At 41.3% G+C, this 26,567-nt stretch overlaps 1 protein-coding gene across 3 annotated transcripts in view; it reads right to left on the bottom strand.

Moving 5' to 3' along the window:
- Positions 1 to 26,567, bottom strand: part of hip1 (huntingtin interacting protein 1) — a 51,542-nt gene that overhangs the window by 8,332 nt on the left and 16,643 nt on the right. For 2 of the 3 annotated variants that reach the window (XM_034233194.1, XM_034233196.1), the window contains exons 2-23: positions 20,160 to 20,223; positions 19,203 to 19,345; positions 18,936 to 18,992; positions 17,491 to 17,571; positions 15,617 to 15,693; positions 14,421 to 14,482; positions 13,095 to 13,235; positions 11,863 to 11,920; positions 11,614 to 11,689; positions 9,088 to 9,231; positions 8,419 to 8,513; positions 8,179 to 8,251; positions 7,849 to 8,032; positions 7,516 to 7,604; positions 7,142 to 7,258; positions 6,713 to 6,814; positions 5,488 to 5,490; positions 3,653 to 3,847; positions 2,634 to 2,781; positions 2,459 to 2,545; positions 1,517 to 1,624; positions 339 to 475 (exon numbers count right to left, since the gene is read on the bottom strand). In XM_034233194.1, coding sequence (XP_034089085.1) covers positions 339 to 475; positions 1,517 to 1,624; positions 2,459 to 2,545; positions 2,634 to 2,781; positions 3,653 to 3,847; positions 5,488 to 5,490; positions 6,713 to 6,814; positions 7,142 to 7,258; positions 7,516 to 7,604; positions 7,849 to 8,032; positions 8,179 to 8,251; positions 8,419 to 8,513; positions 9,088 to 9,231; positions 11,614 to 11,689; positions 11,863 to 11,920; positions 13,095 to 13,235; positions 14,421 to 14,482; positions 15,617 to 15,693; positions 17,491 to 17,571; positions 18,936 to 18,992; positions 19,203 to 19,345; positions 20,160 to 20,223 — 2,241 coding nt within the window. The remainder of the gene's footprint in view (positions 1 to 338; positions 476 to 1,516; positions 1,625 to 2,458; positions 2,546 to 2,633; positions 2,782 to 3,652; positions 3,848 to 5,487; positions 5,491 to 6,712; positions 6,815 to 7,141; positions 7,259 to 7,515; positions 7,605 to 7,848; positions 8,033 to 8,178; positions 8,252 to 8,418; positions 8,514 to 9,087; positions 9,232 to 11,613; positions 11,690 to 11,862; positions 11,921 to 13,094; positions 13,236 to 14,420; positions 14,483 to 15,616; positions 15,694 to 17,490; positions 17,572 to 18,935; positions 18,993 to 19,202; positions 19,346 to 20,159; positions 20,224 to 26,567) is intronic. The other variant, XM_034233195.1, reaches the window with a different exon arrangement.

Below are 26,567 nucleotides of genomic sequence, written 5' to 3'. Positions count from 1 at the left end.
TTAACAGATTGAGACTTTGTGTAACCGACTGGATCATGCATACTGCTAATGCATAATATCATCAATCCTGGCCAACCAGTGGCAACAAAAAAGGCACTTTAAATTCGAATTCTCCTGATGGATTTCATTGCAGCCCAGTTTGCAGCAGACGGCTGCAGTGCTGAATACTGGACCAATTGTTTTAAATACTTGCTCCCATTAGTCATTTAAGGCACAAAAATCCAGGTTAAAAATAAGAAAGGCTCCTTTTAAGCTAATCACTGTTCTCATAATACAGCACATTTTATGATTAGGGAGTGCAAATGTTGTATGTGTATAGTATAGTAGTGAGCATGGACCTCTGCAGCGGCCAGGATGGCCTCCAGAGCGGCCTTCAGCCTGCTGCTGTCTGCTGCCGTCAGGCTGTCCCTCTGCTTCATCAGGCCCAGCAGGTCCAGAGCTTCAGCGCCGCACAACTTCACACTCTCTGACAGGGCTGAGACAAGGACACACAGGGCATTCAAGTGTGTAAAACATATACACAAAGGAAAGCACCACTGATAATATTAAATATAAATACACTTACAAGAGTTAAAGCTAACAAATGTGATGCTGCAAAATCATTCACACTTAATTGTCTGTTAAATGACCATATCATTTCTTCTGTTAACTCTGATATGCATCAGCGCCACTAGCGGCTGCAGCTGCAGTGTTAATTATACTGATGACCTCCCCTCAGGCAAAGTGTCACCTAACAGCTGAAACAGCCGCTATGGTCTGATAGGAGGAAGAGGGGAAACCAAAACTACAGCAGCTGCCCGCCTGTTTTTATAGCTGCAGGACAGACAGCTAATGTGATCAGATTGAAGAAAAGCTTTTGAATGCTGCATTCAAATGTTTCGACAAAGTAAAACCTACTGTTATATACGGTTTATGGATCAAACATAGGGTCAGCATTTATTTTCAGGGTCAAGCTTCAATTGCCGCTTCAGTTCGACCCAGTTTGGATTCTATGTTATGAAACTTGATTGTAGTGAAAGGACTGCAGGCCAGAGCTCCATTATATTTAGGCATGCTTAGACTGGCCCAGGTTGCTCACATCTCCCAGGGGAGCAAAACCCTGCAAACATCACACTGAAGGAAGTCAGCTACTTTATTTTAATCGCGCATGTTTTGGCTGAAAAAATTATTTTTATTTCTAACTGCAGGACATTGATATAAACACTAAAACAAGATCTAAAACACTAACAGCAGAGATAGAGACGACAGTTTTGGCTTAAAATGCCAAACCTTACAGTACACGTATAACACATGAGGAGATATAAATTACCTAATGACATGTCACAACATGTTTCAGAAACTGACTTACCCACAGATTAATATCAGGAGATAATGATCTCTGACACACACACACACACACACACACACACACACACACACACACACACACACACACACACACACACACACACACACACACACACACACACACACACCACACACACACACACACACACACACACACACACACACATACCATCAGCTTGCTCCACAGGCACCATGTGGGAGGTGGCGCTGCCCTGAACGATGGTGTCTCCCACCAGGTGGCCACACTGGGTCACCACTCGAACCAGCTCAGATACACCTAGAGGAAACAAGAGATTTTTTAGACTTTAAGGATTCCCATTATTAACAAATACTAAAACTATATATTTATGCTTCCTGCCCTCTCGCTTCAATTCATTTTGTTCTTTGATATTACTCCCAAATTTAAATTACACACTAGCTCCGCCATCACCTTTGTTTTATCAGCGGTTCTTACTCTTCTTTATCATTTATGTGTCAAAGCCAGCACACACCGGTTCTTCCTCCTCACACGTGTTTCCACTTAGTTTGACTGATTAGACCTCTTCTCTGGTTGGATCTGCACAGACATGCTTTTTATGATATTTCCCTCACTAGCTTCTCAGTTAGGTTGCACCTGCTCACTTTTTGAAATAGTGCATAATTCTCTGCATAGTTTCCCAAAGACCCATCTTCAGTTAATCACTGGAAACACTTGTGTGGATATAATGGGATTTCAAAATGATAATTATTTTAAAAGTCTGTGGTTTCAACTACGTTATTCATGAACATTTTGAGTAGATAAACAGTTATCGAATGGCACTAAAGCATCAGTTAAAATGTCTGATTATATTTCATAATGTTGATACATACAGAATCTACATCCACCTTTTTGTTTGCCGCTTTAATAAATGAAATAATCTGTTATTTCTAACACAGTACTTTTACTTTTATTCTTGTATTTTATACCAGTCTTATTCGATGTTGACCATATTTTTATTTTATTAATGACTGTTTTTTCATTCTATAGTGTTATTATGTTGCATGACGTCCAAGGGCATCTAATGTTTCTCATTAAGTACTTTGAGAAATGTGTGACACAAATAAACTGGCCTTGCCTAAAAAACGCTCTCACCTGTGTTGTCAGCCAGGAAGGCCTCTCTGGCAGAGTGGAGTCTGTCCATACAAACTAAAGAGGCCTGACATCTGGATGCTAGGTAGTCTGCACAGATACACAAAAACAAAGAGCTTAGAAACCAACACGTAGGCATGCACACTACACAGTGCTAACTAGCATCAGCAGCTCTGACCTGCGGAGCTGGTGCAGCTGATGTGTGCCGGGTCGTTGATCTGAGCCAGTGAGTCTGTGATGATCCTCTCTGCCTCCTCCAGAGCTCCCTGCAGGCCGGACCAGCGCGCCGCCACCAGCTGGCTCTCCAACGCCTGCTCCCTGCTCTCCTGGGGACGCAAACACACACACATAAAAGCCTTTAATAGAAAGTGACATTAATTATTTTTGGGCAGCACCTGGAAGCTTTTTGACATTCTCCTAAATCCTTCAGGTTCATATGAGTTCACATTATCATTAGATAGAATAGATAGAATCGGAGGATGAAACCCTCTTTAATGGTCACACATACATGCAAACAGCACACACAGTGACATTTGACCTCTTTAACCCATCCTAGTACCAGGAGCAGTGGGCAGCTATTATAATATTTTATATTCCATTTACTTGTATATAGACTCTCCTTGCACTATTTCTATTATATTTGTATTTACTTGCACTATTTTATCCGTTTTATTTGTTCTAGGTCCTATATATATATGTTGCACTTTTGGAGGAGGCTGTGACCTAAGTTGTTCATCTACACTGTAATTAATGTGCAAATGACAATAAAGCCTTGAATTGAAAATGAATTGAATTGAACAGTGCCCGGGGAATTATTGTCATTTGGATGGTCTATGTTGTAAGTGTATTAAGTTATTCTGCAACACAACATACAGTATATTGCATGTATGTCTGTCCTGTCCTCTATTGCCCCCCCCTGGCGTGTAGTTTTTCACCCATTAATCGTACAGTAAGTTTGTTTGTGGAGTTTTGCCTTGTGTATTGCAAGAGTCTAGGGACAGAGAGTGTCATATACTGTGTGTAAAGCCAACTGAGACAAATGTGTATTTTGTGATATTGGGCTAAAGCTCCAAATGTTAGAATTAAGAGGCTCATTGGGCATGCTGGGTCCAGCTCTTGCTACAGCAACATCTAATGATTTATTCAGCTCATTCAGAAAGTGGATTAGGAAAGATGTTTGATAAAGTTATCAGGTACCTTCTCATTGAGCTGATTCTGCAGCGTTTCGGCTGCCTTCACCCCGCTCTCCCTCTCAGTCCCCAGCGAGCTCTGGACTTTCTCCAGCTCCTCCCCCTGCACAGCTAGCTCTGCCTCCACCTTCGACAAAGACTGCACAAGCTCCGCCTTCTCAGACTCCAGGGCGACCAGCTGGGTGCCGAGAACTTCACTCGACTGTGTGGACAAAATAAAAGATGGAGGGATAAAAGGAAAATGTGAATTTGAGGAACAATGAACCCACAAGAAGGCATGGTTAGGATAATAGGTAGCCGTCATGACATGTCAGGATGTGGTGTAATGCGACTGCTCTGACCTCACAATAAAAAACACTCTTTATCTCCAGAACTTTGATTACAACAATATGTTCTTCATTTCAGTTTGTGGAGAGGCGTAGAGTCTTCAGGAGTTTGGGTTGGGGTCAAGTTTACAATCAAACAAAGACCGGGAAGATGTGGTTATGAAACTTGGCTTCAACAAACATGAGGAGTTACATCAGATCCTGTGTACTTTACAAAATAACATCTTTAAACTGTTAACTACTGAGGTGAGTGCTTTTGAAGGTAAGAAGTGTGAGACTTACAGCCTGAGTCCCAGCAGGTCCGACAGAGAGGGAGAAATGTTGAGAAATGAAGAGAAACAGTATTAAGAATCTGGATGTAAACTGTGCGGCAGGAGCAAGTGAGAGCTGGAGGAGTGTGACAGGAGCGATGGAGCGTGGGCTGTGTGTGAAAAGAACTATGGAAATTGTAAAGATGGAGGAGGCGGAGAAAGAGGAGGACAGAAGAAGTGACAGAGGGGACAAGTAGTGGCTACAAAAGTAGCTCGTCATGAGGGGGAGGCAGAGATGGAATAAAACATGTGGAATTGGGCCAGAGGGAATCGAGAGCATCAGTGGGGTTATGTTGTTTAAAGGCATAACTTCATGGATTATTAAACTGGCACTTTTTATGGCCTTCAGATTGAAGCTAGCTGCTCAAAGAAACAAACTAACATGAGTATACTGACCCATTTACACAAGCAGATGTTTGGACAAGATTTGACTGCCTCTGTGTTTTCATTTTGGTCTCTTCTTTTAAAGAAATGCCTGCAGTCGCCTGTTACAAACATCATCTTTATGCAGAGATGACAAACGATGACAAACGCAGGCCGAGAGAGGATCAACAGGAAGACAAGCAAACTTTTGTACTACCGTTTAAGCAATGTGCCCCATGATGTGAGAGAAATGTGTTAGCATATCTCTTGTGTCAGATATTTGGTTGATATTTGGTTGTGCAAAGGACAGTCAGTGACTAAGAGGGGATATTGCATAACAAATGACAAAGAACATGAAATGAAGGGAGGGACAGATGTGTTATAGAGGACAAGACATGAAGTGCGAACACTAGGAAAATGAGAAAATGGTATTGATAATTATACTGCATCATACAAGCTCAACTTCCACATTACAGTCAGGATTCACAGTCTGTTCTCCAAACTGTAGTCAGGATGTAGTTTTCATAATGTGAACATTGCCTTATTGTTCCTGGTTAAAGGTCCCATGTCATGGCCATTTCTACTGATCATAATTCCATTGTTGAGGTATACTAAAATAGATTTATATTGTGCAATTTTCCAAAATCTCATTGGTTTCTCATACAGCATCTCTGTATAGTATGTGTATTCACTCTCTGTCCTAAACAGCTTGTTGGAGCTCTTTCCCCCCCCCTCCCTATGAGCCCAGTGGCCGTCTGCGAGACACAGCGAAACCCAGCCCGAACACACACACACACGCAGCCTGGCTGGGAGTTTGTGTGTATGCTCACACACCGACTGACAGCCTCGCCACGTCCCGCCGTCTCAGGGAGGAGAAATCGGCGGAGCTGCAGCTGAGAAAAGATTGTGTGTGTGCGTGTGAGGAAGTCACATTTGGACCAATCCACGGACGTAACGTAACGGCTCCACGGATTGGTCCATTTGGGCATGGGCACGTCACTGTACCCAGGAAGAAAACAATGGAAAAAGAGAAATCTCCAACGAGGCGTTCTGGGGCAGCATAGACAGGTCTTTTCTGTGTTAGAGTTTTACTCGCTACAGGGTGTATTTTGAGGGTTTGTGACTCTGCAGACCGTTTACATGCATAAAAAGCTTCATAACACACAAGGGGACGGGTAATAACCGGAAAAGCATGACATGGGACCTTTAATGTCAGTTTGACTTTCCACAAATACGGGAATGAGCGTCTAAGATGTAATCAACACTACGAAAATACTACAAAATGGTGTAAAAGTGAGATAAGCAAATAATTGATGACTATAATAAGGTTGCATGACGCAGGCAGCCCATTTTTAGATTTCCTCCAGACTGTGCTCCATTAGGATCACCCCGGTCTGTTAGTCATGGTGAAAAATGTCACATCATCAATTACTTTACCCTATCCTGTAGCAGCCACTATAATCTCTTTAAATTGGGACTGTTATAAATGAGTTTAGAAACTTATTTTACAGCAACTTCAGAGGTCTAGTGAGAAAGCTGCTGTTAAGCCAGGACTGGGCTGTATGTGAATTTGTGTTATTTCGTTACTAACACACAATATACCCCCTATATGTACATATATACTGTATATAGTGCCTTTGTGGATTTATTCATGTTGTCATTCCTTCTTCTCATTACATTCGTGCAATATATGTTAGAGCGTCTTAAGCATGTGTCTCTTTAGTGATGTTATGTTAAATGTCTGTTTCCTTGTATCTTGTCTTAAATATTTGTTGATGTTGCAAATGGAGCTGCTATGATGCAAGAAATAATGTGGACTTGATCTGCCAATAAAGTTTGATCGTATCATATCAACTTGCCAATTGCAATCACGCCTGATTGTATATTTGATGTTATATTTTTTATTATTTATGTCTTCCCATCAGATATCCCTATATCATTTTCATCTTCCTTTATCTTTTGTTGCTGGGCCGTTCTTTCTCGTCCAACACATTTCTATAATAGCGTTGACCCTGATTTAAAGTGCAAACAGCTATAAAGTAAAAACTGAAACTGTAAGTATCTGACCTGTTGTGTTGAGCCCACGGTCGTCTTCAGGGAGTCCAGCTCCGTCCGGCTGGAAAGCAGCTCTCTCTGCAGATCCTGAAGCTGCTCCAGCTGCTCCTTCTCCTGAAAAACAGAGTACAAATCTCACTTTAGAAATCTCTTATCAGCTCAGTTTGTAAAGCTTAATAATAACTTTTTACACAGACACAAATATACACTTTTATTAAAGGGGAATTTCAGAGAGCACAGTTTACAATGGAGTTTGTTGGACCTTTTTAATGGAATGTGAATCCCGAAAAAACTAATCTAAAAAGGTCATTATTTGTTCTCCTGCACCCTGAGGTTCAGCACTGTTGGACCCAGAGCCAATCATTTGACAGATAAACGCTGAGTTGGAGAACGGGGCTGGGCGTGTTTTTGCAGTGATAACAAAATTCATTTCGTACACACCTGTTTTTCTGCGATGTCCTGAGCGGCCTTCACTTTCTCTTGCATCTCTCTCCTCACTTCATCCACTTCATCCTGAGCCGCCTGAGCCACCGTCATCTGCCGGGTCACCTCCGCGTTCTGCAGACACACACACACACACACACACACACACACACACACACACACACACACACACACACACACACAGAAAAGGACATGGGGCACAGATGCCGACACGCAGAGAAAAACACCAAAAATAGTCAGGACAGAGGCTGGATTTTTAGCTTGGGGGATATTTAAAAAGGATAGCAGAAGGACAGGACTAAATATAACTTGGATGGGTTTTTTTTGAAGAGGGATTTATTGGACATGAAGAAGTCAGACTTTTCTCTCACCTTCCTCAGCAGGTCTGCATGACTCTGAACCAGCTCTGAGTACTTCTCCTTCAGTTTGGTGTAGCGCTGCTCATTGGCCTGAGCTTTTTCTGTTTAAAAACACACAACGGAATGACAGGCATTAACAGATTATAAGCAGGTAAATCATTGCTCCAACAATTCAGTTCCCAAAAGGGGTGGGGATTTGTCAGACAAAAAAGAAATGAGGGCAAGAACGCTTTAATGATTACAAACTACTATGATGGATTGATATATTTATCAGAATCATATCTTTACACCCATAATAATGTGACCAAGAAGCTTCCTGCTGCAGAGACAGATGTCCCGCCTTACTCTCTATCTCCGTCAGGCTCCGCTGCTCCTTCTCCGTGTCCTCTCGGACCCTCCGCAGGTCGTCCAGCTCTGCCTTCAGGAACTCGCTCTCTCCTGCCGCCTGCAGCCTCAGGTGGCTCTGCTCCGCAAGTTCCGCCTCCAGCTCACTGACACGTCCCCTCAGCGCCTGGCACAAGCGACCACTCTGGGGAGGGAAAGATATAGACAAAGAGATGGGAGAGTGAGCTAAAATACGTTGTTTTTGTGAGAGAAATTATATTTGTAAGATAACTATGCAGGCTAATTAGGAAATCGATGATGATAATTACATTACATAATTAGATTCTTTACCTCCAGTCGGAAAGACTCAAGCTCTTCTTTTAGGGCCTGGATCTCTCTCGTCAGCTGTTCAATCAGACGATCTCTGGAGGTTGCAGACAAAATATCAATCATGAAATCAATTACATTTTCAAGGTAACAGATGTATTGAAATTCAGGTTGATTCTGCTCCAGATATTTGTATTATATGTCCATGTTTACGTAATGAAATCAAAGATCTACTGTGTATCTCTGTTGTTTTTCAGTCCTTACTTGTCATCTTTGCGCATGCCGTTCTGACTGAAGTTGAAAGGGTCGACTGCAGCCGTGGTGCCAAAAAGGTCATCAAACTTCGTCTCCAAAGGAGCCTTTTAGAAAAGGTTAAAGAAAAAAAATCGAAATTATCAAAAAAAAAAAAAAAATTGCATCATTTTATTATTTCATTTGTTGTTAGTTATTATGAAACATAATACATTACTGCCTCTATAACTGCATGTATTCGAATATATATATATATACACTCAAGATACTAATCATCCATCAATTGTTTCCATATGCCCATATACGGTCAATGCTCCAGCTGTTTTGCAGCTAGATTTTGGGTCTAAAATGCCATTAATAACCTTTTTATTATCCATGTGAAAAATAAGACAGATACATTTTCAACAAACGGCTATGGGAAAGGCAATATGTTTAACACCATGACAGTAAAGTTTGACTAACTATCTGTATATAAATGTGTTTTTACAAGTCTAATAGGGAGTCTATTCACATCTACACTGCTGGCAAGTTACATCCTGCTTTGATCTCCTTCAGTTCAAAACGATCTCATGACTACTCCCAAAAACACAACGATCCCCTTGTTTGTTTGGATCGCTGACTTCAACAGCACATTACATTTACAGAAGGCACCGTTCAGTGATACTTGTCATGTTTAGTTACCGGCATTACAGGGACGTCCATGTCCACCAGGTCATCTGTCTCCACCACGTGCTCCGACTCGGGGGACGATGACTCGGCGGGGATCACCACCACGGGGCTGATGTGCTCCGACAGAGCCGACGCACGCAGGAAGTTGGGAGGGTTCTGCAGGAGCCAACAATTGTAATGTTTAATAACTATGGTTTTGGGTTATTATTTTTCTATAATACAATTATCCCAAAATATCTTAACCCTCCGGAAATCTGATATGTGTTACAACAAAAGAGTAAGTATAATATGAATATCTGGTGCCTACATTCAACACAAGTTGACTCACATCAATTCAATCTTCATTAAAGTGGTCATTTGCTTTGTGTCAGAATTCGTGTAATAGTAACTTGTCAGAGCAAGACTTAGCTCACACTGTATGACGGGATGTAGCTAAAAAGATAAAAGCGTTAAAGTGCCAATAGAAATGTTGTTTGTTTATCTCACCAGGAAGCAAATGTTGATTGCACAATGTAAAGGCCAGAGAATAATGATACCATCTGACTTTAGCTTGGTTCCCTATAAGCCTTGCTTGTTTACAGTTGAAAATAAATGTTTTCTTTGGTTTCCTTAAAATGAAGAGAAACAGATAGCCGCTCAATAATTTGCAGGGCATGTTTTTTTCACGTCATGTGCGTATGTGTTACATCCTCAAGTAGATATGAGTACATTAAAGACTGAGTGTGAACCAAAAGTACACAATGTGAAGACAGCGTACATGTCTCTTTTATCATTTCCGTTTATATCACATGTAGCAGCAAACATGCATAGCCTTTTGTAAATGAAGGGGGGTAGATAAAAGCTGAGCAGTTGATGTGAAAATAAAGAAGTTTAATATATAGAAATACAGTGGGGCAAAAAAGTATTTAGTCAGCCACCAATTGTGCAAGTTCTCCCACTTAAAAAGATGAGAGAGGCCTGTAATTTTCATCCTAGGTATACCTCAACTATGAGAGACAGAATGGGGTGAAATAATCCAGGAAATCACATTGTAGGATTTTTAATGAATTCATTGGTAAATTCCTCTGTAAAATAAGTATTTGGTCACCTACAAACTCCACTATGGCCAAGACCAAAGAGCTGTCAAAGGACACCAGAAACAAAATTGTAGACCTGCACCAGGCTGGGAAGACTGAATCTGCAATAGGTAAGCAGCTTGGTGTGAAGAAATCAACTGTGGGAGCAATTATTAGAAAATGGAAGACATACAAGACCACTGATAATCTCCCTCGATCTGGGGCTCCACGCAAGATCTCACCCCGTGGGGTCAAAATGATCACAAGAACGGTGAGCAAAAATCCCAGAACCACACGGGGGGACCTAGTCAATGACCTGCAGAGAGCTGGGACTAAAGTAACAAAGGTTACCATCAGTAACACACTACGCCGCCAGGGACTCAAATCCTGCAGTGCCAGACGTGTCCCCCTGCTTAAGCCAGTACATGTCCAGGCCCGTCTGAAGTTTGCTAGAGAGCATTCAGATGATCCAGAAGAGGATTGGGAGAATGTCATATGGTCAGATGAAACCAAAATAGAACTTTTTGGTAAAAACTCAACTAGACGTGTTTGGAGGAGAAAGAATGCTGAGTTACATCCAAAGAACACCATAGCTACTGTGAAACATGGGGGTGGAAACATCATGCTTTGGGGCTGTTTTTCTGCAAAGGGACCAGGACGACTGATCCGTGTAAAGGAAAGAATGAATGGGGCCATGTATCGTGATATTTTGAGTGACAACCTCCTTTCATCAGCAAGGGCATTGAAGATGAAACGTGGCTGGGTCTTTCAGCATGACAATGATCCCAAACACACCGCCCGGGCAACGAAGGAGTGGCTTCGTAAGAAGCATTTCAAGGTCCTGGAGTGGCCTAGCCAGTCTCCAGATCTCAACCCCATAGAAAATCTTTGGAGGGAGTTGAAAGTCCGTGTTGCCCAGCGACAGCCCCAAAACATCACTGCTCTAGAGGAGATCTGCATGGAGGAATGGGCCAAAATACCAGCAACAGTGTGTGAAAACCTTGTGAAGCCTTACAGAAAACGTTTGACCTCTGTCATTGCCAACAAAGGGTATATAACAAAGTATTGAGATGAACTTTTGTTATTGACCAAATACTTATTTTCCACCATAATTTGCAAATAAATTCTTTAAAAATCAGACAATGTGATTTTCTGGATTTTTTTTCTCATTCTGTCTCTCATAGTTGAGGTATACCTAGGTTGAAAATTACAGGCCTCTCTCATCTTTTTAAGTGGGAGAACTTGCACAATTGGTGGCTGACTAAATACTTTTTTGCCCCACTGTACATCTCATCAAGACTTACTTTTGAGCCTACAAACAACCCATAATTATAGATGAACTATCAGAAGGCAGAGCTTTAAGATTTGAAATCAATAGACACATGTGTGAACAGAAACCTGAAACAACCGTCACGGGGTCAAATGAGGCTTAGCTGTGTTTATAATTTGGAAAATTAAAGACTAAGCGAGGGGCGGTCCTCACCTCAGGCAACTGTGGGATCTGAATCAGCCTCTTGAAGAACTGCAGATTACTGGAGCGGTAGAAGAGACTCTTTAACCTGAAGCAGAGAGACGGAGAGATCAGGACAGAGGAAGGGAGGGCAGGAGAGTTGGACATTGAAAATGAATTCAGCACGATACTAAAAGCTCAGTCCTGGGGTTCACACTTAATGAATGAGCAGAGAGAAACCGTGACAGGCTGAGTTTCTGAGACTGAAAGTGAACTTCATACTTCTTAAACTGTTCCTGGAAGCGATCTCTGTGTCCCTGGAGAGTGTCTGCTGGAAGGCCTGCAAGCACACATCAAACACAAGCACGTCTGTTCAGGTATTCTGTGTGTTTATATAGTGTTGGAGTGCACACTTGGATTGTGGGGTTCTGAGTATGAATGTATTAAAGCGGGCAGGTGAAAGCCTTCAAAAATCTCCCTAAACACTTTTCTTTCCAGAAACTGAGAAAGACTTTTTGAAAGTGAATTCATGCATTTTTGAGGTAATCCAGCTAAGCTTTGAGAGGTTTCAGAAGCAAATGGGTCTAGAAAATTCTTTAACTCTGAGTTGAGCATGTCATCTTCAAATCTTTGAAGAAAAATTGCCATGCCTTTGAAGTATCCACACACATTATTTCTGCTATGCGAGACGTTCAAGAACTAAAGGTAAAGCTGGGAACTCAACAGCTGAATCCAATGCATTAAAGTTAGACTTTCTTATCTTAGTATTATACCAAAAGAACCACCTATATATAATCCAACTAAAGTATACTTCAAACTAAAATGTAGATTTTCTTCACCATCTTCATCATCATTATGGCTTTGATTTTGTTACTATTGTCTATCTGTCTTAGAAAGCTGCATCATTTGAGCTTTTATTATTATTATTTTCTTAAGTATGTTTTTCAGGTCCAATACTACGAAATACTTTGATTTTGAGATGAGCGAAAACAAGTATTTTGATAAATCAATCCATCATTAAAATAGTATAATAGCGTTATTTCATAAGCCAAGAGGCCCACTATTTGGTAGTTGTAGCTTCTCAGATATCAGGACTTTCTCATATTTTTACCATACACAATTGAATATTAGTAGAATAAGTATTGTATGTTTTGTGGACTATAAGTCAGATAACAGAAACAATTCAAGGACAATACTTGAGGAATCTATACTGACTAATTGAATTCCCATTTATTTTTTTTAAAGGTTGGAACTCTAATTCACAACTATTAACAAGTCCATGTTGGAGTGACAACTGAATTTACAACCACTGATTACATACATTACACAAACAATGACTAACTGCTCTGTGTTGTATGTGGATCTGTATCTATGTGGCATTTCCCTCTAAATGTAGGCTACAAGGTATTCCATTTCATTATTTAATAAAAAGCACAATACTGGTTTCTTGACCAACATTGAGCAACCTTTACTGTGTACGGTTTCCACTGAGCACGTAGTACAGTTTGACTCACAGGAGTGCAGCTTGAACAGCAGCTTGACGGTGTAGTCGTACAGGTGGCTGCTATCCAGGATCACCTGGATGAGGGGGGCCAGGCGACACTGCCCCGCCGCCGTCACCGACACCGAGCGAGACATGTCCAGAGAGCTGAACACTGGGAGGGGAGAGAGAAACACGCACCAGATCAACATTCATCGGTACAAACACACAACAACCACACACGAGTGATTATCAACACTAACACAGCGAGACAGGTGTGCACAAGGATCATCCGTCATGCATTTTTATGAATCAATTAAGTTCTGCTGTGCTCTCCGCCACAATAATTGAATAATAAAATGTTTGAGAGCAGATTATTGGGAGGAAAAAAGGCAGGAAAAAAGGTTTAAAGTGGAGCAGCAACCTGAACACTAACAGGACTGTCTGACTCCATCTTTACGCCTCTCTTTCATTTGCCAGCCACCGTATTTACACCACCCCTAAAGCATGGAGAGCCTCTGTTCACTGCAGAGGTGTGGTTTCACACACACACACACACACACACACACACACACACACACACACACACACACACACACACACACACACACACACACACACACACACACACACACACACACACACACACACACACACACACACACACACACACACACACACACACACACACACACACACACACACACACACACACACACACACACACACACACCACACACACACACACACACACACACACACACACACACACACACACACACACACACACACACACACACACACACACACACACACACACACACACACACACACACACACACACACACACACTTCTGGCCTGGCCTCTCTACCCTCAGATGACGTTATGCTTTTAAAATACACCAGTCCAGAAGAGGAAGCTGACGAGGGCTTTGAGATTTGGGTGTGAGGTGACAGACTATAATGTGATATTTTAATATTCTAGATATAGAAGGAGGACTGGGAGATAACATCAACCTCAGGACGCTAAATTACAGGCTTCATACATAGAACAAATCATTTCCCATGGGAGTGCACAGCTTTCCCACATTTTCTTCTGAGCTCCTGGTTACATCCTAACTGTCTATTTTTAGCCCCGTCCCATACTTTAAGAGACATAAATCCAGGATGACTCAGACAGAAAACAGCAGAGCAACAGTCTATTATCTGTAACCACTAATAGCTGTCAGCGTCTATTTCTGTGCCCAGTACACCTATCAGTCAGACGGTCTTCCTGTGTGTCATCAGTCTGTGTGTTTGTGTGTGCTCAGATAAGCACAGCTGGTAGCAGAGAGCACACAGCCAGACCAGAATAGCTTACCGCCCAGGAAGAGATTGAGCTGGCACTCCAGGTAGTCAAGCATCTCCACCGTCAACTGGAAGCTGGACGAGGGGAGACATGGAAAAAAGAGAGATGAGTGCTTTTACACGATTTCAGCAAACAAACATGTTTTATGTGTCCAAGTGAGTCCGATCAAGGAGTGTAAAAAGGTGCTTTCAGATTGATTTATATCCCGTCTCACACAACTGATGGTCAAAGAAAGGCTGCACAATGACGATTTCAACTAAACGTATAGCTAAGGACTACGTTATTTACCTATATTACTGCACTTAAAAAATCTTTTATTCATCAAGCAATATGCAAGTATTCTATAATCAGCAGAACATTTGATCAGAGAACAGTTTAATATCTGTTTATTTCTTGCAGGTTTTATCCTAATTGCTATGTTCAAAAAGCTAATTGCATATTTTCTATATTGTGCAGCCCCAGTCACGAGCATGACAAAACAAACAACAACAACAGATTGTGTTTCTTTGGATTTTTGTGAGTGTTCTCCTCCAGAGCTGAGTACAATCGCCAAAACAATGCATAATGCACACCTGAAAATGTATAGTACTGACATTATGGCTAAGCATTATATACTTTTTTTTAAGCGTCTGAACCTTTTAGAATATAGCAACTACAGAAGGTAAAACTATTTCTTGTTTGAACCGCTCACATCTCTAATAACTAACCTATGAGCGGTTGCTGGGGGACATTAGCTTTTTTTTAAAGAGTGAGAAGCCATAAAGTTCAGGGACCATGGCATGGGCGATATGAAAGCAGGGAGCAGCCAAATAACCACACTTCTTGTAGGGAGACTAACAAATGCAGAACCAATTAAGAAAATAATTAAATTAAGCTTTTCCTTGCCATTTCTTTAATTTAATCTCCTTATTCTAAGCCTTGTGATGATTAAAACTAATTACAAATCAAAACTTTGTTGACCACTTGAATTTCTAAACAGTTTTTCTTCTAACTTCTGCTCAACAACACCTACAAATATCGCGATGAATTAGTTATTGTGGCTGTGTGGTGCATTATGATTCATTTATTCAATCAATTACATTTCCTTTCAGACTTTGGTCAACAGTGAAACTTATTCATATCTGGATGTTGTGGTCTGGCCTGCAATAATAATAACAACAACAACAACAACAACAACGCCAGGCGAAGCAGCAGCAGGCCACACTCACAAGTTGTTAACGTCGTTTTCTCCCGCCTCGTCCAGCTGTCTGTTCGACATCTGCAGGTTGCCAGGGAAACGAGGGTTCTGAAAGAGAAGACAACAGGAGGAGGTTTAGACGCCCATCTTTACAAACACATGAAAATGTACAGGCAGAATACATGTTTAAAGAGGCCCTATTATGCTCTCCCACACTACCCTCCCCTTTCATAATCATTAAAACATTTCTTTATTTAAATATTTCCTTTACATCTGATATGTATCAAAGGAACTTTCTTTTTACTATAGTTTTGGTCTCTACTACTCAGAAAATAATATGGCTCTTCAGCTGCCCAGCAGGGAGTGTACAGTGTGTGTTTTTAGATGAGTGGCGAGAAAAAGAAAAAAACAAATCAGTAAAGTTGTAGGCCAGAAAATCAAAAGAAATAGCTCAAAAGTAAAGCTGTAGAGTCAGGTGATGATTCTGTGTGGCTTCATCACTCGTGTTATGTGACATACATAATCATGTGATCCATTTTTCGTATAACAAGATATTTGTTGCTTTATGTAAATTATCTGAATAGTTCCTTTCCACTGTTTGGTAAGTTTCCAGAATGAAACGCTGTGAAAATCTGAGGTAAATGTTTTGTTTGGACTTTGGATTTTAACTCACTAGTTGAAGCCAATCAAAACAAGAAACCTGGCTCTGATTCAAAAAGGTTTTGATGCTGGATCAAACAGCAGCACTGAAATCAGTGAAAACCGTTCTGGTTACTCTTTATCTGAAATATATTATGTTTAATGTGAGGACTCAAAAGAGACAACAAATCCTCATCGCTTCACATAACACACTTTTCAGATTAGAAAATAGTGCTAGATGCACCATATGTTTTGCAATACACATTTTATATTGTAGAAAGTGATTATCTAGCAAATAAAAATGATTTAAGTACGGTAGATATTATTCTACCAGCTCTTTGCTTTATAAAGTTAATAAAAGACTGCGCTTACAGGAGCTGATTGTTGATTAATTGACCTTTATCTAGTGCAGGGGTGTCAAACTCAAGGCCCGGGGGCCAAATCCGGCCCGCGACTTCATTTTATGTGGCCCCACAACAGCTTGCAAAACATATGATATGTTTATTATACGGCTACATGCCGCTTTACAGAAGCTTGTTGCCCATACATGGAGCACAATGCATCTCAAATTTTACTTTTTTCTCAGAATTTGCCTTTTTCCCCAGAATTTGGCTTTTCTTTTAAATCATTGTGACATTCTTACTGAAAAGACTTGCAATTATTTGCTAGACTTCTGCTTTCAGACGTAGTTAATTATGAAGTTATTACCCTATCCGATAATAATCCAATGCAGAGGCAATAATGTAATATAATACATTATTTTATATATATATTAAATTTTTATATATGTATTTTTATATAGTCTTAAAGTTACAACCGGCCCTTTGAGTGCAACCATAATGCGAATGTGGCCCGTGATGAAATTGAGTTTGAAACCCCTGATCTAGTGTGTGACTAGAGAATTAGCATTTCCTTCTCTGTGAGCTCAGCAGAGTGAGGCTTACAGATCTGCAGGCTGACGCATGTGTTTCTCCTTTGACTGCCATGTTACTTCATGTCAAATTGCCCTCTAAGACAACCCTCAAAGATTAGCCATATCTTCCTGATATAGCACTGACTCTGCCTTCCAGCACCGCTCTCCTCTGATGTCTCATAAAAAGGCTTCATTACAGATTCTTGAGACGCCATTAGTGTTAAAGACAGAATTTGCTGTAAAAGGCTTTCCCACCCGCAGAGACACGCTGGCACTAAAAAGAGAGTCTGAGACAAAGATAATGAGTGATGAGGGAGACTGGCGCTGGATTTTTATAGGCCAGGCCGACTCACTTTGATGTGGAACTCCATTTTGGTGATGAGCAGTTTGAGGTAGATGCTGCACAGCTTCCCATAGCCTTCACTCAGGTGACCCTGGGGGGAGAGAGAGGGGGGGAGATAAGGGACATGAAGATAAAGAGAGACATGATCAAAGGTATAACAACAAATGTTCTCCTCCAGGAGGATTTGCAGGATTGCTGGTTAAAGGAAACTTAAAGAGCGTTCATTTTTAGTTTTGAAAAAACCCGTTGTGGCACACAAAATACATATGTGGGCAAAGACTGTGGAGCTGAGTTACACCACAACAGCCAACATATTCTCCCTTCCTGCTGCCAAACCGATTTAAAATCTCTGTTTAGTTCACCATGTGTGAAAATGTGCCTGGTCACAGAGTGTGGACAAAGTTGATACGAGCAGCCATTTGGCCAATTGCTTTTTCACTTCCTTTTTCCTTGAGCCTGAGAGTGTGGGTGGTGATGACACAAGAGGAAAAGAGAGGCCACAACCCCGATCACAGCGGCCAAACTTCCTGTATCCTCCTGCCTAGTGACTTCAGCAAAAAATGAGTAATAGAAAAACACCCAGGAATGCAGAGCAGGCCCTCACATAACGTCCGGTGAAGGTTATATCGAAACCAAGTTCAATTTGTAGCTCATGTGTAGGTACAGACGGTTACACACACAGTATTTATATTATTTTCTTGGCCTAAAGATTGTATACTTGTAAATGAATGCACTCATTAGCTCAAGCTAGGCTACTTTATTTTCTCAATGATACATGAAATCAACATTATAGTATTGCTAGTATAACACAAGTTACACAAGTAAGCAAATCGTAATATATGTTAACCCCTTCACATAACTATATACTGTTATGTAATTAACAACAGGTGGTATAAGAGATTTCCCACAGAGAAGCTAACAGTCTATCTCATACTACTACTGTCTATTAGTCAAATCATGTAGCTGGCAGGCATTGTGTTGTGAGCTCTGACTGTCACACTTGGCATGTTTTTACATGGCTTTGTTCATCAGAGGCTACAATGTCTGTCACTCAGACAGCATTAGGCTGATGAGAAACACATCATGTAATCTGATGGCTGTAACACGGACAGTGGAGGGTTGTAGAGTAATTCTGCTCTGTACAAGCTTCTTTTAACAATTATCCTTATGTCTACACTCCAATCCCCCGACACGGAGAGGATCAAGTTGACATTCATTTTAGTCGCTGATTCATTACAGGGGCTGGTTTAGAAACAACAATGATATGCTGCCTATATAGCACTGGTGGCCTTAGCATTATTAATGATATTGATGTAATGTGTTTCTAAATATCGACATCCTTTGACAAGACACAATCAGTTTCAGAGTCCACAGAAGAGAAGATCAACTATAGCATAAGATCCTCCTCAGTGTGACTGCGTGATGTGATTTGTATAATGTTCTCTGTGTCCTTACCCACATCCGGCTCATATCAGTTAGATCAGCCTTGTTCCTCATGGAGTCCTTTATCACCTGCAGGGACAGCAGAGGAGACCGGAACATTTGTTAAAAAAACAGGACTCGTTATCAGTTATAATGAACTGAATGTACATGTGGTGTGATTTTAACTAAATGATGAATCATGAGGAAAATGATCTGTAGTTAACACAAGAGACAGAGAGGAGATCAGATCTGTTAGGAGTGTACGAGTGGAAATGGTAAAGCTTTGTCATCTGTACGTACGCTGGGATGGCCGTCTCGCAGCAGCTTGTGGAAGACGTGGCAGAACTTCCAGCAGAGCACGGCATTGCTGGAGAGGGGCAGCCGGTTGACCGCTGCCCAGAAAGTGTGGGCCCCTTTCTCATGATGGGTCCCCAAGATGCAGGGTGCCGGGGCCGGTCAAGGATCACAGTGAATTATTTTGTGGGCCATTAATTTGGCTGGTGAGCCGTGAAATTAAACGTTACATTTTATCATCTTGTCATTTTGTATTTCTCTGCCTCCTTCAGAATCTGAATCAGAATATGTTTATTAGTCCCACAGAGGGGACATTTACATTGGCTAGGAATGTCACTCTGATAAACTGAAATATCTATATCATTATTACTTTTTAAAAATCTTGACCAACCCATATACATAAAATACATGTTTTAACAATAAGTATTACATTATTTTTACTGGAATTTCTTGTTTAAAAGTGGTTGCTTCTCTAAGACACCAATCACCAGTTTAAACAAAGTTTCTATGTTGACAGCTCAGACAATGCTTTTGAAGGGTAAAAATAAAGTGCATAATGGTCTACTTTCCTCATTAAAAATATGATTAAAAGGGTTTGCACTGCAGAGTGTGTCTTATAAAAGCCAAATTGCATGTTTTAATTATGAAAATACACACTTAATTTTTTACTGAATCTATTTTTTGAAGTCATAAAACTAAAATAATGAACCTCTGTATTAGGTTTCTCCTCTCCCTGGGGCTCTGCAGCCTCTAAACAGAACTCCCCTCTGTCTGAGAGCTCAAAATTAGCTCTGCATCAGGGCCACATGCAGATGACGAGGCTACACCAAGTTTGTTGTTTTGATCTTGCACAAACGTTACCCTCAAAGCAACAGCTCCACACACAGACAAACACACACAAGGAAATCAGAGTAAACACACTTCTTCTCCTCAAAAACCCACACATTGACAATGTAAGGATATTCCTGGCATGCTTCTCTTTGACAGCGACCTCCTGTGTGTTGATGGCCTTATTGATGCTGACAGCCTGGGAAGAGGAGAAGGAAAGGAAGGGCAGAGGAGAACAGAGGAGAGAAATGGAGAACACAAATCAGTCAGCAGATATTTCCACAGCAAATACAGGAAAATATTCGTAGAGAGTTTCACTTAAAACCACCCTTCCTCTTTTTAGAAAGTAGCTCTTTCCTTTAATAACCACCTGGGGAACTAGAAGAGCAACGTCTTTTGGATAAGGGTGTTTGACCTATTTTCTGCAGAGTTAGTATTCAAGGCATCAGCTGAGAGGCTCGAGCTCCTCTCTGCTTTTGAGGATGAAGCAAACATCTGTCTCTTTACCTGCAGAACACACTCACTACCTTAAATTAGCCTAACATGTTAAGTGTATGTTAGAGGAAGGGGGGGGTCGCATTTTGACTTTATTTTTGGATTTGGTGTCATAAAACAGAAGAATATAATGAATCATGTAAATTGTGTCTATGGAATCACAACCAGAGCCATGTCCAATTCAGAAGCCTACATTTACATTTAAGAGGAACGGGTTAAGACTGTATGCAGGCCGACTAAACGGCAGATACCCACGTGTGGATGATCAGGGGAGTATCTGTCTCTGCTGTGAAATCTACTGAGGAATGTTGGCCAGGCTAAAAATGAACTTCTTCCAACTTTAGCTCAAATTAAAGTAGCATCCAACTCGGCTTACAGAAATACTCAACACTCTTGAGTTATACGAATCCCATAGTTAAGGAGTCATGAGATTAGAAAGCAGTGGTAGTAGTGTTTGATATCTACAGGATGAAATACAACATCAGTAGTTCTGATGGATGTGTTTACCTGCTGCAGAGTTGGAAGATATGACAAGGATTACCATCATTGAGCATTAGTGATTAGTGTTTTAGTTACAACTAAGGTCTTTTTATTAAAAGGTGGAGTTTATTTTGATAGAGAAAACTGTCTGGTATGCCATTAAAAAAAGGCTTAAGCTAGCAGATTTTTGAGAATGTACTATTTGTTCCCTATGGCAATGTCATTTGGCAGGCATTTGGTCATAAATCAAAGTTCTGATGCAATGATGGCACTAGATAACAAGTATAAAACAGTACTGAACTTATTTAACCTTTTAAGGCAGAGATATGTTTTTTTCTTTTTATTCTACACATTATTGCCTTGCTAAAACCTTTAGGCCACTGACTGCATGACCCATAATGCAATTCTACTACCATTTTTTTTGGAGATTCAGGTGTGTTATACTTTTAGCGGCTAATTGAGCCCAGAGCTAATGTGAGTTCACTCCTTTATAACTCCACACTTCCAGATTTTTAAAGACCAAATTGTAGTCTACAGCCCCAACAAACACTGACTCAAGTGACACCAAATCAAGGCAATTTACTAGGCTTCACTCAGCTTCCAATGGAGACTCAAATGGCTTCATAGAACTTAATTTCACACGTAAAATAACTCCCCAAGAGGATACATCCACTAATGTAATGGTAATCTATCAAATAGTTGTCAAGTCATTTTGATATCAAACACAACTTCCAAACCTATGCAAGTACTGGATTAAAAGTTATTTCATTAATCCCATTAATTATTCCATGCCAATTAATCCAATAGCGGTTGAGTTATTTTACTCTGGACCCGAGTGGTGCGTTGTCCGGCAGACTACCACTGCCACCCATAGAGCAGTAAAGCTTGCTGTACTTGGTCTTGTTGTTTTTTTTAAGTCCAATAGAAGTTGTGCTAGGCAGCAGAACAGAAAAGCTCAGGGATGAAATACATGTGAAAAATATTCCAGGCCAACATTGTTTAAGCCGTTTCAGATGCTTTTCAAAACAAGGTGTTCTGAAGCGGCATCTGGATGACATATCACGTTGCACATGAGAGGAAACTCAGTCAAAGAACACCATACATCTAAAAAATGCTGAAGTCAAGAAAGAAAAAAGAGTCAAACATGCATTTTTTTCACTATGCTTTGCATGGTAATCATGGACCCCTGAGTGCGGTGACCGGGGTCAACAGAGGACCGGAGGCCTGTTTCATAATCTCACATCCCACAGATGTCCTGCGTATGCTCCTTCTCTTCCAGTATGTGAGCTGTCAGGGGAGGAGGAGGAGGAGGAGGAGGAGGAGGAGGAGGAGGAGGAGGAGGAGGAGGAGGAGCAACCAGGATCATTGGGAAGGGAAGGAGGCACAGATTAAGGAAAGAAGAGGAGGAATGTAACAGCAGACAATAGACTGCATCCTCCACACAAACAAGTTTCATGTCCTCAGAAATCTAATATATGAATGAGAAGAATTCTAAGTCACAGCAGTGGTTCACTAAAGCAAAGTGAGAGAGGGCAGGATGACATTATTAAACATCATGCACACGCCTGTAATCGGCTTGCAGGCCTGCTGATGAAGAGGAGACACCGCAGTGTGTGCTGTAAACACGGCTGACTGACCACGCTTCCCCTCCGTCATTAAACATGCATGATGTTGATTAAACATGAGCACCGGAGCTACAAGTGTAGCACCTGTCCTGTTGCACACGACCAAGAGCCGTGTGTGTGTGAGTGTGTGTGTGTGTGTGTGAGTAATGTAAAGGTCAAACCCAGCAGGGGTTTCACTGTCCAGGCTGTGCAGAAGAAAGACTGCGGTCAAACCTACAGTCTGTTTCCCCTGATCAACACCACAAGGGGAAGGTCACAGTGGTCAATTTGAGCATCTGCTTTTTAAGACGTTACATCCTGTTTAAGAGTTCGAAGTTTGTCAGCAGAAATCATACATTTGCATTTCCTTTCTTATCTCGTCTTCCCAGCTGATGAACCAATTACACGTAAGGGCTAGGGGCTTCTGTTCTCGCATAAGCAAAATAGTAATTATTGTGTAATTTCCTGTCACAGCCCTGGTTAAACTGTCAACAAAAATGACATCGCGTATTTCATCAAGGGTTACGATAGGTTTCAAAGTATTTGATTGTTAATGTAATAACTTTCACATAACATTTTATTTTCTTACAGTTTCCTCTCACGCAAAATTCAAGGGATGGTAAATGGACCACACTTATATAGCGCTTTATCGGGTCTTTTCGACCCCTTAAAGCTCGTACATACTACGAGTCATTCACCCGTTCACAAGTCATTCATACAAAGCAGTGCTCTAGGATTCACACCATCACACACACACATTCAGAGTTAAGTATATTGCCCAAGGTTACATTGACATGTTGACTGCACATTATGGGATCGAAGCCACAACCTTCTGGTTCGAAGACGACCACACTCCCTCGCAGCCACAGTCGCCCGATCCCAAGGGATGATGGAAAAATCTCCCAGTGCAACTAGTTCCCACATGAGGATGACCCAATTAGCCCACAGTGAGACTTTGTACTTTGTGGGTTGAATGAGAGTGCCAGCTGCCTGGGACTCCTGGCGTTCGCTGCTGGCATCGATGCATCAACGACCTGCTAGCTCCTCGCAGTGCGGCCACAAAGAACAGCTGACAGAGTGATAGAGGATGAAGAGCAAACATTTGCCCTGATGGAGTCCTCCTTAAATAGGTCAATGTGGACAGAAACCTCAACTCCTTTCCTCCTTAACATCCACCCTCATCCATAACTTCCCTTGCTTGAAGTACAATCCCCAAGAGATATAATAAGGATTCAATCTATAAATCCCCATCTGGACACAAATCTCCTAATTGCATCTTTGTTTCTAGAGAAACATTTCTTTGTTGCCACAGCTTTGATTACAAACAAAGTGTTATTGATACAGCGTTGAAAGTTTGTTAAATTAAGCCTGGCAAGCCCCAATCGGCCCTTGTGTAGAAGGCAGGGCATTGATATGCTGATGGTAGCCTGGCTGTGTCCGCTGAAGGGTCAGTGCACAGAGCCCAGGGAGAGGAAGCATCTTCTGCCTGCTAAATCAAACAGCGCTCGCTCATCGACTCACTTGCCCTCCCAGAATCTTCTGACAGGTTTGCGAGAGCTTTGGATTAATGAAGGCCACGGCAGTTGTGTCCTGGGGATATGTCATTGAGTCATTGGACAGTCACTCCATGACGGTAGCAGAGAAAAGACCGTCTCCTGGTTATTTTTGTCTTTACTGTGGCACATTTCATATCAACATTAATGATGAGACAACCCCGCGGCCAGTAGTGTGCAATCATAGGAAATAACTATGGAAAACCACTAAAGGGCTAAATTAAAGAGGGGTACATTTGGAAACACTTGTTCTCAGATTTAAATTCTCATGGTCAGAGAGGCCTTGTATGACCCTGATCTGAGTTACAGTACTATGATTATATGACCCCAGTTATTTCGATTCGGAGGGAGGAGGACACAAAGAAGGGAGCACCCATGATAGAATTTGCTGTAGTTTTAGCTTCACATGTTAGTCATATTTCTGACTGACTTGTTTCAATGCTCTTATAAAGAAAGACAAAACTCTATGTCCTATGCACCTATTTAACAGTCATGGGTTAGGTACTACTCTTAATACATGTTTCTCCAAAGTTCTTTGCAGTATTTCCTTCCCTTGATTTATATTCAGGTTTTCTGATTCAGACTTTCAGACCTGAAATGATTAGTCCATCCATCGATTAAACAGTTTACAGAAAATGAATGAGCAACTACTTTGGTAAACATTCACTAGTACCAGCATCGCAATTGCGAGAAGCTGCTGTTTTTGTCTAATTAAGATGCATGTCAATTCAATATGTTTTTGGTTAAAAGCTATTTTTTTCGGGTTGGCCATTGACAAATGGTGATGGTCACTTTTTAACAAGTTGATTTATGGTTTTACCCACACTGCCCAAAAAGATGGGACAAAACAGGTACCATTTGTACCTAAGTCTGCAGAGTCCTCCATCGTCAATATTTGTCTCAAAACCATCAATTATCTTAGAAAACTCACTCAACCTAACAGAGACAAGTACTTCATATTGTTTTCTGACTTTCTATCACTATCTGTTGGTAAATGATTCCCCTTTCCACGGAACAGAGAACTTTTTTTCTTGCGACTTAAGCTTAAAAGAACGGTTGTTAAGATGGCCCGTCATGGCGGTACGTGGCAACACTGCTGAGACTTTTCCGGCGACTTTACCGTACATGGGGACAAGTATACAGTGAGGGGAGGGAGGCAGGAATGAAAACAGGAAACATGCATGGCTGTCTGTGAATGCAGCAGCCCTGTAATGCTGAGGTGGGGCGGTGGAGGCTTGGTCATTGTGGCTGACGCACTGGGGGTGGTGGTAGTGGTGGATCGGTGGTAGGGAGGAGGGATTCAGGCGCTCAGTCAGGCTTCCTGTCTTGGCACACCCTGCACTGCCCATTTCCTGCCTGCCTGCTGAAAAATGCCCTGTCCCTCAACTCCCCCCCTTAGCTAGGAACCTTGCTCAGTAGACCCAGACAGCGCCTGAGTCAGTCAAGCCGAACACTTCATTCCTTCTACCCTCTCACATTCCCTGCCAGACTCTTCCAGGTGTCGTTTTTAAGGAAAACCACCACACATAACAACTTGGGTCTTACATTTGTAGCTCTGGCTATCAGTTATGGGTAAAAATATACCTGCCAAAGTAATCGCTGAGATCTGGGAACAAGTTGACATCATTTAAAAACAGGGGAGACAAACACAACTCCTCTAAGTTCATTTGATTAACCTATTGACTTTAAATTATCAAAATACAGGATTCGGGCTACAACAACTTATAACATAGGTTATATAACGTCAATATAGGTGCATTTACTAACAGTGTCCTACTTACAGATGCAGAAGATATGGAGCAACTTCAGCTTACGTGTTTCTGGTCACTTGATGAATTCAAGTCCATATCCTATCTTTTTAAAGACATCAGTCGTTGGGGAAACTCCTTGCTCTTTAGCTGCTAAATGCTCCACTATGTTCTCCATGAAGTCTCTAATATGTGTATGTCGTTGATAATTGACTGTGGGTTCATCATTGCAGAAATCCCTTTTAGAATAACCTAGTTATATGATCCAGTTCATGATACATTTAGATTTTGTGTGTAATTGAACCTGTATTTTATTTGATCAAACAAGTACTGCTTAAAGCTAACATTGTTTGTGCACTTTAAAGGTGGGGTAGGTAATTTTGGAGAAAGCAGCTCGAGTGCGCTAGAATTTGAAAATACACAGCCGGAAAAGATCTGCCACTTCCTTACAGAGCCCCTCCTCCAACACACACGAACGCGCACATGACCAATGAGGGCACGAGATAAGTTTGTGCACAGATGGAAGGCTGACAGGCAGGTAGGCCATCCAGTTATTTTTGCCGGGCCGGCTAAAATGATTGGTCGTGCTTTTTACAGTACTACGGCTTCCACAGATGAAATTTTTGTATGGATTTTTTGTCAAAGCACTTTGAAGATATTCAG

This window comes from Gymnodraco acuticeps, unplaced genomic scaffold, assembly GCF_902827175.1.
Source record: "Gymnodraco acuticeps unplaced genomic scaffold, fGymAcu1.1, whole genome shotgun sequence".
Taxonomy (NCBI): Eukaryota; Metazoa; Chordata; class Actinopteri; order Perciformes; family Bathydraconidae; genus Gymnodraco; species Gymnodraco acuticeps.
This window is presented reverse-complemented; position numbering and strand designations above follow the sequence as displayed.